The 11,943-nt window shown below is 39.3% G+C and overlaps 2 protein-coding genes across 2 annotated transcripts in view; one reads left to right on the forward strand and one right to left on the reverse strand.

Moving 5' to 3' along the window:
* Positions 1-475, reverse strand: part of LOC110000546 (homer scaffold protein 3) — a 50,362-nt gene extending 49,887 nt beyond the window's left edge. Inside the window, exon 1 of the mRNA XM_065955749.1 lies at positions 3-475. The gene's annotated coding sequence lies outside the window, so the exon portion shown is untranslated. The remainder of the gene's footprint in view (positions 1-2) is intronic.
* Positions 476-6,018: 5,543 nt separating this feature from the next.
* Positions 6,019-11,943, forward strand: ddx49 (DEAD (Asp-Glu-Ala-Asp) box polypeptide 49). The gene is made up of 13 exons (XM_020655354.3): positions 6,019-6,290; positions 6,883-7,006; positions 7,323-7,408; positions 7,658-7,779; positions 7,985-8,172; positions 8,903-9,043; positions 9,264-9,339; positions 9,672-9,748; positions 9,879-9,976; positions 10,086-10,160; positions 10,252-10,340; positions 11,166-11,237; positions 11,659-11,943. The coding sequence occupies exons 1-13, from the start codon at positions 6,176-6,178 to the stop codon at positions 11,833-11,835; spliced, it is 1,440 nt and encodes a 479-aa protein (XP_020511010.1). The 5' UTR covers positions 6,019-6,175; the 3' UTR covers positions 11,836-11,943.

Raw genomic sequence — 11,943 nt, forward strand, 5'->3', positions numbered from 1 at the left:
ACCCCATGCTCCGAAGATCTGGATGCTGATTTGCAGACTGGTTCCACTCACCACTCCACTGTTTCTCCTCTACTCCCCTCGCTTTCCAAACTGTCTCGCTTCTTCCTGGAAATGTTGAACGTTTCAAGTTACATTTCGAAAAAAAGAATGACAAATCACTTCCGACTCCAGATTCCACCCGTTTCCCCTCCGACAGTACTCCTCTCTTCTCAAGTCAGTTGTTGTACTCCAGCCTGCCTGCCTGCCTTCCTTTGTCCGCGGGTTTCCACTGCGAGCAACACCGCAGATCCGTCGTCCCCGTGCGTAATTACGCACCGCGCACAGTTTTTCTCAGCTCTGCAGGCCGGACACACGAAGGAATATCAATTCAAGACAATCAACAGAGTTTTTCTTTGGGTTTAAACCCCCTCCAGGACGAGTGCTATGCTCCGCTGCCGCCTCTGTGGCAAATCACACTGGGACCTCATTCAACTCACTCAGCGGGACCGTGGAGCCTCTTTAGCGCCATCTGATGGCAACAATGACAATTACAATGGACGCCTCTCGTCCTCATTCTGAACTACTTTGCACTTAAATGTCAGAATGTGAAATTTAATATGTGGCAATGGCCTGAAGGCTGCCTTGAAAGCGTATTTATGAAGTGCAGCGCAATAAAAGCTCGAAGCAACTGACATTAAAGAGCAGAAGCCAAATAGCTGTTTACAAAGAGCTTCAGCAAATACTCAAATGTTCAATGTTGCATTTGATCCCCTTTTATATCAGATTGTCAGCATAAAGCGGTTTATATAGAGCTATACAATAATCCTCTCAGACATTATAATGGTCAGGGTTTCATGATGTGTATATGGAACAGAATACAACGTTTAGACTGGAAATCTGATGGTCTAAAAATACCATAAAGCTCAATAATTCACTTTACCACATTAACATGAGCACCCTGAAGAAATATTGTGCATTAATATAATATTCATAGGTTAGTTTTTTTATAGCCATGATTATGTCATTGAATGAGTGTTCATCTAGCCAGAAATCACATTGGAACACTAAACCAAAGTAAACCTGAATAATACTGAACAAACATGACAGAAGAGACTTGAAAGATTACACAGAAACTCAAACCGAATCAAATACACACAAGAACATAACAAAGTAACTCAAGTGGAAAGTCAGTATGGTAATTTTTCAGCAGATGGAGGGCTAATTTCATAAAATGTAATGTAATTGGAAAAAATCACATCTAGAATTCCTGCATTGTCTTTTCTTATCCTGCTGATTAAGTTGAGACTATTTTAAATAGCTAATGTCCCCTTTTATAACTCCATTAGATGAACTATTCCTGACCTAATTTGATGCAGTATTCATAGTAAAAATAAATAAAAATACATCATATTAAGTACTGCAAAAACAAAACAACACATACATTTACATTAAAAAATAAAAAATAAAAACATTTCACAATAGTAACTCTGTCAATACTGGACTGAGTTACTCTGGAAAGGGATTCTGGGAGGAGTCTGACTTTTATGGAGCTGCTCATTTGCTCAAAAGATGAAGAAACAAGATGACAAGAAAACTTAAAAGCTATTTCCCTGATTTACTTTTCTTGGGAAAATCCAAAACTCTTCAACACTTTCAAAAGAGCTGCTCTTAACCTAATTGGGTAATGCAGATCCCTGTTTTTTGAGTCCCCACTTACTCTAAAGTAAAGCATTTATTTGTGTGGCTATTGGCTGAACATGAGAGAACGCATGCAGCATCAAATGTAGTGGAAGAGCGATGTGAGCAGTTCCTGTGCACTCAGCGTGCTGCTCAGTGGACTGTTACAGCTCTGCAGCTGACTGCTTGCCTGTGCTGCAGGGAGACAACAGGGAACATCAGATCTCTGCCTCACATGCAAACAACCTTTGTGCTCTTTTAGAGAGACACTTCTCAGCCGGGCCGAGGCAGTTTGCAGCACAGCTGGACGGAGTGGACAAGATTGGGCTGAACCTGCAGGCCTCTGGCTTTAACACACACACCATTAATAACCACTGGAAGCCCAGTGTGCACACACAGATGTGACTTCTTGTGGAAGATTTCTCTCCCTATCTGGTTGTAGTTTCTCTCCCTATCTGTTCCTATATTAAATAGTTAGCCATAAGCGAGCACAGGTACAGCCTTACATTTCTTTGTTGCCTTGTAGATAAGTCTTTCCTTATTTTGTGTTTATTATTGATATTTAGTGTTGTATTTTTTGTACATAGAGAGCACATTTAACCACTGTCAAATTCGTTGTGTGTGTAAGCGTACCTGGCCAATAAAGCTGATTCGGATTACTCGATTTTACTGTGAAAAAGAGTAATTTCCAGACGGTTTTGATATCTCCAGAAAAAGATTTAACTCTTTACAGATAGATAGATAGATAGATAGATAGATAGGAACTTTATTAATTCCGTGGGATCACTGAAAGACCTGCATTGTTATTTTTAAATAACAATGTAAATAAGAAAGGCTCTCAAGAAAAAAAATTAAATTGAATAATTTTAGGGGGAATTAGTGGGAAACAGAGTAAAATCAAATGTATGGATGCCTCTTAGGGCTTGAATGGAGATAGATCAATACTTTATTGATCCTGAATGAATTCATATAGATTAGAAACTGAAAAGACAAAAAAGTGAAATTCAGAGGGACATCTGGCCTCATTTCAAGTTAAATTAAACGACAATTAGTTCTGACCGAGAATTCTGATTGGACAAGAAGCATTCAATGTGTCACTGGGACTTTTCACAATATGTATCAACTCAGCCAGGAGTTTTTTTGATTCATGTTTACTGCTGACAGTGTTTTTTTGTTTTATTAATCAATCTCATAGCTCAGAATTGCACAACAGACTCTAATTTCCCTGGTTCCTCCATCAAATTAATTTCTTTGAACATACAAGTAAATGTTCATACTATTAAGTCGGTGGTCTGTGGTAACCATGGACACCAACAGAGTAGCAGAGTGCAGTAGAAAAGGATGTTTGGGTTGCTTGGCAACAGTCTAGTTTCAGTGAAGATGTAGAGTTAGTGGAGTGAAAAAAAAAAATCTGTTGTTGATTATTATTTTGAATGCTACTTTCTGCTTGTATAATTGTTGTATAAAAGCAACATAAAACTCGAGGTCAAGACTTTGTACTGAATATCAGCTGTGCTGTGATTATCTTCGGCCTGCAGCCTTGTTCCTACAACTGAATCACAGCAGTGCTGATATTCAGTGGGCTACAACATCACTCCCTTTTGTGTGATGTTGCTTAAACATATGATAACTTAATAGCTATGGTCAGACAGGACCTAACACCAGCATTCAGCTGATTAGCCTACTCACTATAAAGTTAGATAGGAACTTCCTTTTCAGAATGCTTTTTTGACCTAGAACTACACAATTATCCAGGAAAGATTTTATTTCCTAGCGATTAAATTGTGTGTTTACGTGCTGAGGCTGGTAAGGAATTTAGATTTATTTTCCATATATTCATGTTCTGTTTGGGGCTCAAGGTTAAGAATTCCCTCTGCTTGGTCATTTCCATAGACAGAGCTCAAACAGCTCAGAGCTAAGACACGTCAATTGATGCTGTGCATTTTGATTAGACACCTCTGTCCGAATTACACCAAGCCAAGTCATTCAGGTCAGATTCTTCACTCCTTAAGTTACTTCATATCATGCAAATCCCAAGAAAAGCACAATCAAATGTCACTGCATGGTCTTCCATGCGGTGCAATAATTGTGTGTACCTGAATGAACAGCTGGAAGAATCCTCCCATCTTCTTGACATGGCTCTTCAGCAATGGAGCAGAGCAGGCCAGAGGAGGGTTTAATGCTGGCCAACCACTGCATGGTAACAAACACTGCACTCTCGATGGCTGTGGTGGCTTTGACCAGCTGAGTCTGTGCCGCCAAGTTCCATACAAACACTGAAGGTAAGAAGAAGAGAAGGAGGAAGTTAATACTGGGCATTTCAAATGGTCAAGTTTAAAATATTGAATTTCTTTTTTTTTTTTTTTTTTTGTGTCTTTAAATAATACAACTGCTACCTCATGCCATAAATATAGAAAAAAACAGTGTTCATTGTGAGAAAGAACTATTAAAGATGAATATGTTTCTATCTTTTTAATGTCCAAAGATAACTACTGATAACTGCCCACTTTTAATATTCACAAATTGTATAATAAAACATAATCATAAGCTCCTCTTATTCTCATTAGCTTACTCCTCTGCAAACACATTAAAGATAGATTTTTAGGGTGAACCTCACCGTTCTCCTGGCTGTCATCTTCCAGGCTGTTGTAAAAGTCAGATATGGTCTGGATTGTTATATTAGCCAGGAATTTAATGCTAGCTAGCAAATGTAATGTTAGGTAGAGTGGTTGAACGCAAACATTAGTCGAAGGCTAAACCATTTGCTCATTGCTTATCAAATATGTTGTTTAACTTTATCTATATTCTCAATGTTTTTTGTGTTTTAGTTGCTTATTAATCTAGAACACAAAAATAAGAAAGATCATTTGAGCATGATGTCAAAGGAAAACAGCTGCCATTTGAATCGCAATGATTTTTGATTGCACATTAACTCTAAATACAAATAATGGCAGAAATATATTTGCAAAAGGTCCAGCTTTTCTGTTCATATGTTCATCCCTGTTTTAATCACTCATGTCATGTTTACAGAAGGTTCTACAGGAAGAGACACAAACCTAGCTCTTGTTTGCATGTAGTTTATCTCCTTCAGGAGTTTCATAAATTCTGCTTTCCTCACAACTATTTCATGTCAGGCTAACAATTAAAAAAATCAGCCTAATTAAAGTGAGAGGCAACTTCAGGCCCAATCATTTCAGCTCAGTGAGAGGAGAAAGTCAGCAGGAAAGGCACGTAGAGCCAATAAAGAGTGATTAAGGTGAGAGTTTTTAGACCAGCCAGAGATAAAGAGGAGGCAGTAAGCCCTCCACCACACACACATTAGCCCTTTCTGATTACTACTGAATAAAGAGCACTGACATTTTCAAGCTGATATAAACATGTGCAGCCTGCAGGGTGAAATTAGACCGCAGCAGATAAAGTAGACCCACATTAAAATCATGCTGGGATAAGAAATGAATCATCTTTCTTATCTTTGTATATTTCTCAGTTTCATGGAGAGAGAAGACGTTTTTAATTCATCATAAATAGTGCTGAATTAAAAAAAAAAAAGAAAATGCAAAAGGTGTCTCTTTCAAAATAATCTAATTACAAATGAATACCGCTTTTTGCCAATATATTTGTCCTTATTTCTGAAATTCATCACAATTAATAACATTGTCTGTGTCAATGAACATAAAACACCTTGTGTAGGTCATCCACATTGTTCAGTGTAGACACATGAAGAGCAGGGAGCAGGTGATGAGCTCCTAAGCAAATTGGAAAAGATCATTGAGACATCTGTCTGTGGTACAAAGCTTGAGATAGGTGGGTGGGTTTGGTGCATAGAAAATGTCGGTCACAGTTACAAACATGGTATTAAAGTTTGACATAACCGTCAAAGATGGTGGGAATACTATTCAGTTCATTAAATGTGTTCCTTAATTTGATTGGTAGCCTGCATGAAACACTGTATTAAATGGGAACATTTAGTTCAGAAGCATGTGCCTACTGTAGGCCAAATACAAAAGAAAATGATTGAACACATAATAATGCAGAGTGCTAAATACAATGCAGTCAGAAAAAGGTTACGAGAAAAAGGCGAGAGAGGCCGGACAAGACTGGAACCTGGACGGGACATTGGGAGACAAATGGGGTTAAAGTGTGGGATACGGGAAGAAGTCAGCTTACTTAGTACAAAACTGGTTTATGTAGGATATGAAGTGTTGCTCATAGACTGTAAATATGTACACTAATATGTAGACGAAGAAGAAGCTTGCTATATCAACAAGAGAACAGCAGAGGGCTGCAAAGCGCCGATGCTTGGTCCTGTCTGCTGTTCCTAAAATGAGGAAGAAGAAGAAGAAGAAGAAGAGGAAGAGGAACATCCCACGTGTCGTAATCATAACGCGACTGTTGATGTGACACACGAGGATGTGTTGCTTTGTGTTGAAATAGTTTATTGTAGCGATTATTCGGTAAAATAATCACACACGGGCTGAGAAATCAATCCTTGGAGGGCGAGAAAAAAGGAAAAAGCGACATGGCTGACTTTTCTTCTCTCGGTCTGTCAGACTGGCTGGTTAAGCAGTGTAAGCAGCTGGGCATCAACAAACCCACTCCTGTGCAGGAAAATTGCATGCCGGCTATTCTACAAGGTGAGACAGCTTCTGTTAATGAGTCAGGTAAAAACGAACCATGACAAGGCCAACAACAACCTGTGTCTTTTTTGATACAAATGACCGATATCTTGTTGTTTTAACTTATCAACACAAGTGGACATTAGAAAATAAACACATCACAAGACATTACTTTCCTTAGGGTTAGAGTATTTTCATTATTAATATATTTTTTTCTTGGATTTTAATTGTTATTTTTGGAGCTGGTTGAGGGTCGCTTTTGCTCCACATCCTTTTACCTTTTATATGTTTTTGCTTTATTACCTCACAATTCTTTTTTTTTTATCTCACTCTGCTTCTGAGCAATAATTCAATAAATCATCTGCTCTCAGGACTGATCATGTTATTGTGGACTTTCGTGGAGTTTTCCAAAAAAAGATCTCTTGGAAAATAAATGACATCATCACTGTGAAGAAAAATGTCAATGTGTTATTTGATGTTTCTCGTTGATTGTAATGTTACCGTATAAAAAAGTAGCATAATACTTTAGGTGATTTTTATTTATTTATTTATTTAATTAATTAAATAAAAAATAAACAAGTCTGAATGATGTCATTGTGTTTTCTTCTAGGTCGGGACTGTATGGGCTGTGCTAAGACTGGAAGTGGGAAGACGGCAGCGTTTGTGCTGCCAGTCCTGCAGAAACTGTCAGAAGACCCTTATGGCATCTTCTGCCTGGTGCTCACTCCTACCAGGTCTGTGCTGTGTCTCTTCTTATATCTCATTTTACTCTTAATAAATTAGGTACTACTAATACTGGCTGCCTTTAACATTAAATTGGATGATTGTTCTTCCTGTTAATTGCAGGTGGTGTAAGATTGTTTAGTCCTACAAGCTGTGTGTAGGACTACAGAGAAAGCTTTTAAAAATATATATATATATTATATCATTATTTTATATCATATCTGTACTGCATGTTATTTATTCTCAAACTAGGTAGAACAGAATTGTATGATTTTTAAGCATCTTATTCTTGTAATAAATCAATGTCGGAATTGTGATGTCATGCAGGGAGCTGGCCTATCAGATTGCAGAGCAGTTTCGAGTCCTGGGGAAGCCTCTCGGAGTGAGAGACTTGATTATCGTTGGAGGAATGGGTAAAGCTATGAGCATTGCCTCAATGCAGATTTCTGTTCACAGGGCTTTCATCTTGAATCTTTGAAGTTAACTTCAGACGAGTATCACTTGGATAACAACCAAGAGTCAGATTTGTGTGATTATGTTCATTTATAGGAGTTTGTCAGAGTTTAAAGCCCTGGTGTTGCAATGCTGCTGCTGCAATTTACTTTTAAATCCTGTCTGAGATTCTCCTCTCTGCTGACATTTGGCGTTTGTGTTTCTGGCAGACATGGTGACTCAGGCCTTGGAGCTCTCCAACCAGCCGCATGTGGTGGTAGCGACGCCTGGGCGGCTGGCTGATCATATCCGCAGCTCCAACACCTTCAGCATGAGAAAGATCCAGTTTCTGGTGAGTTCAGGAGGGAACAAAGACTTGGACCAAGTTTTAACAGTTTCTCTCAGCTATATCTCTAAATAAGAAATAAGACATGTTTGACTTAGTTAGGACTCAATATGAGGTTCGCCGTATGTTTCGAGCCTTTAAAAGTACTTAACCAACCCAGTTTTGTGTTTGTAGACTAGTACAGCTTGTGATCTTTTCTTTTGTGTGTCAGATTCTAGACGAGGCAGACCGCCTGTTGGAGCAAGGCTGCACCGACTTCACCAAAGATCTGGAGACCATCCTGGGGATTTTGCCGGCTAAGCGGCAGACGCTTCTGTTCAGCGCCACACTCACAGACACCCTGCAGGAGCTGAAGGGCATCGCCATGAACAAGCCTCACTTCTGGGAGAGCAAGTCAGAGTGAGTAAAACTGCAGCGGTTTGAAAACCATTCACACGAACATTCAGTCAGTCAGTCATGGAGAAGGAAGAAAGTACAGATATCGTTTTGATCTGTGGTAAGAATTCTGTGTGAAGCGGATCTTCACTGAATGTATTAGTATCAACCTAAAATCCTAATTAAAAGCAAAATTTAAAGGGGCTTTTGTGCACCACCTCTGCATTAAATCTTGTTAATTATTTATAAAACTGGAGCACCAGCCTGGAAATTCAGTTTGCATGTAATCTGAACTGGGCTGCAGCTAATCTATCCTCTTGCAAAAATACATTTGGATGTCAAGTTGTGAAAATACATGCAGCAGAAATGTCAAGTTAGGTTAAGCGAGCATTTATCCTTTTATTCACAAATGTTTGGCCGCTTTCCAGAGTTCAGATCTGTGCAGAAAGCAGCTACAAACTCGAGCAGGTGTGTTTCACAGAGGTTGTGATGCGCAGCAGAAAAATACAGAAACTTTTAACACCAATTTTTTTGAGCACTGTTGAGCATCTTTCCACTTAAAACCTGAAGTTTAACTTTGGCGCCGCTGAGACTTGATCAGCAGAGAAGAGGAAGCAAAGTTTCCAAACATCCTTTTCATAAACTTATTTTTGAATCTTGGTCCTTGATCCACACCAGCTCCAGGGTTGACGTTCTGTACACGGAGCCTTAATCAGTGCTCAACTCTTTTGTGATTTGTAACATTATTGTTCAGGACAAAAACTGTGGAGGAGCTGGATCAGAGGTTTATCCTGACTCCAGAGAAGGTGAAGGACGCCTACCTGGTCCACCTGATCCAGATGTTTACTGACAAGCACAACGACTGGTCCATCATCGTCTTCACCAACACCTGCAAGTAAGAAACTCAACAATTCAAATGTCAGAAAATATGCAATATTAAGCATTTAGGCGACATCTGTAGTTATAGCTGGACAAGATACTCAATGACAAACAGCCCACAGTTTTTCTCCTATTTGTACATAGATGGAGAAAACATTTATTTTGATGTATTTGAAACATGAGAATGAGTGATCAGTGCCAGTTTGCATATAAACGTGTTTTTTTTCTGTTCTCAGGGACTGTCAGATCCTCACCATGATGCTGCGTGAATTTAACTTCCCAACCATCTCCCTGCACTCCATGATGAAACAGGTAAGACTTTCATGCCTAAAATAACATTTTAGGCAGTAAGTTAAGAAAGAAAGGGCTTTTAAAGGAGTCTCTCCAGTTTAACAAAAGTGATGCCAACATTTTGAACAAATGGCTGAAATTTGACTGATGTGTGTCATATCGGAGGTCCTCACAGCTCAACAAACTTGTGTCTGATGTGGAAATCCTTTTTGTTTCACTAACACAAAGACTGAGACATGAATGAGCACAAAGCCTTTTGTGGTAATATAGAAACAGTCAGTGTAAGGGATTAAAGTGGATTAAAGCACATGAATGGGCCTCCCTAGTAAACAGCAGCTCTTGACCTTTTCCAGAAACAACGTTTCGCAAACCTCGCCAAGTTCAAGGCCAGCGTCTACAAAATCCTCATCGCAACAGACGTGGCTTCACGGTAAGACGCTCCACTAAGCTAATTTTTCCTTCTAGTGTGAAAAATGAGAAAGTGAAGTTGTGCTGCAGTGTTTTCAGATTGGCTAAACGAGCCTTACTTTAACATCCGTCATGTCCTTTCTGTTTTACAGAGGTTTGGATATTCCAACTGTCCAGGTTGTCATCAACCACAACACGCCCGGCCTTCCCAAGATCTACATCCACAGAGTCGGCCGAACAGCCAGAGCAGGTAACATTTCTTAGCCTTTTAGTAAACACCCGGCGCGTCTCCCCTCTATGACCAGTTCGATCGTTCATTAAATGCAGCTCAGACATCAAAAGGTTGTCTCCCTCCACAGGGAGGAACGGAGTGTCCATCACACTGGTGACTCAGTACGACATCCACCTGGTCCAAGCCATCGAAGCACAGACTCGTACGTTCCGTGGTTGTAAAGTTTGTAAAAATGTCTGCAGTATGTGTAAACGTGTGGGTGGTCTGACTTCACTCTTGTTCTGTTACTACAGAAACAAAGTTAAAGGAGTATCCCGTGGTAGAGAAAGAAGTCCTGAAGATCCTCACCCAGGTCAATGTGACTCGACGAGAGTGTGAAATAGTGAGTTGCCTTTTTTTTTTTTCTCCGCAGGTTTAGACATTAAGTCACATCTTAACTGTCACATCTTAACTGTCACAATTTCAGGCCAATTTAGACTTTCATTTTAAGTTGCACCGAATTTCAACCCGATTGCCTGTTAGTAGTCTCAGACACGACAGCCGACCACCATTCAATCAGCTGCTCCCGAATAGTCAGATACATTTCTGACATGTTTGATATTTTGGTCGTATGACTGCCCCCAAAGCAACGGAAACAATGACAGAAATATCTGCAGCCCCCCAACTGACTGTAAATATTTATGATTTAGCAGCGAGAGTGGGAGCGTTTTTTACCAGTGTGTGTGCAGCCTATTTGAGCTGTGTATATGGAACAACTGAAATCAACCTCCATCTGTAGTTTTTTTTAATTGTGAATTGTAAATGCTCTGTCATGATTTTACACATACAGTGTGCGCTCTCAGGTCGTGCCCGATATTCAGGTTGTACAGTGTGAGCTCATAAGTTTCATTTTCCATTTATTATACAGGAAAGTTTAAAAATAACATTAAGTTCAAGTTTAGCGGGACTGACTCAGTTTAAAAACTGGGAGCTTGTGAGCTGACATTCCACAAAGACTTTATTTTAGTGTAGGCTGGGATTTAGATATTCTTGTCATAAAGGGCATAAAATATATTCTCGATAGATTAACTCGATTACGAAACTACGTTTTTCAAATGTAGCTGTTCATACTTTCTACTCGGCTGAATTAGCGTTCTAGACAGACAGTTAGTGTGTCTGGCATTCTTGATTTCTCTTCCTTGATGGTATTCTCTTGTCTGCATTTTAGAAACTGGAGTCCACAGATTTTGACGAGAAAAAGGAGATCAACAAGAGGAAACAGCTGATCTTGGAGGGAAAGGTAAGTTATCAAAGGTGCTGGGAGAAGAACAGCAGTAATGTAAACTTCATACCAGCACAACCAAACTCTAAGTCTATTTAAGTCAGATGAGCATGCAAGAAGTTGTATTTGTCCAGGGAAATAAAACTACAGGTAAGTTTCACATAGCTAAATACTGAATAATTTATTTTTGTTTCGCACATCTTTTAAAGGGAATTCTCAGTAAACCAAATAATTAGAAAAAATGTATTGACCTGTTTGTACTTAAGAGACGTTACCCATCTTAGACCGCTTAATTCACACCTGGTTTGTTTAGAACTGAGGACAGTTTCTCCTTGACAGGCTTCATTTAATCTGTTTAAAAACTGACCCATTTAAACATCTTCTCAGTTGAGACAATGTCATAACAATTGGCTGATTTGTGATCCGACTGCCGTTTCAGGATCCAGACCTGGAGGCCAAGAGGAAGGCTGAGCTGGAGAAGATCAGGAGCAAGAAGAAGCTGTTCAAACAGAAAATCCAAGAGAGCATTCAAAAACAGAAGCATGGACAGCTGAAGAAGAAACTAATGAAGAGAAAACAGATGAAAACTAAAAAAGCGGCAGAGGCAACAGCGTGAAAACTGCTCTGACCTATGTAAATAAAAGTTTTATTACTGTACAGTATCTGTAAGATTCCTCTGTGAGCCTCTCCTAATAAATAACTGGATTTCATGCCATACAAAGTG

Source organism: Labrus bergylta, chromosome 6, assembly GCF_963930695.1.
Source record: "Labrus bergylta chromosome 6, fLabBer1.1, whole genome shotgun sequence".
Taxonomy (NCBI): Eukaryota; Metazoa; Chordata; class Actinopteri; order Labriformes; family Labridae; genus Labrus; species Labrus bergylta.

Bases quoted from the DNA above. Each gene is read 5' to 3' on its own strand.
- ddx49 (XM_020655354.3), top strand. From the start codon at position 6,176: ATGGCTGACTTTTCTTCTCTCGGTCTGTCAGACTGGCTGGTTAAGCAG. The intron at 10,341-11,165 runs GTGAGTTGCCTT...TCTGCATTTTAG, and splicing joins CTCGACGAGAGTGTGAAATA to AAACTGGAGTCCACAGATTT. The intron at 11,238-11,658 runs GTAAGTTATCAA...CTGCCGTTTCAG, and splicing joins AGCTGATCTTGGAGGGAAAG to GATCCAGACCTGGAGGCCAA.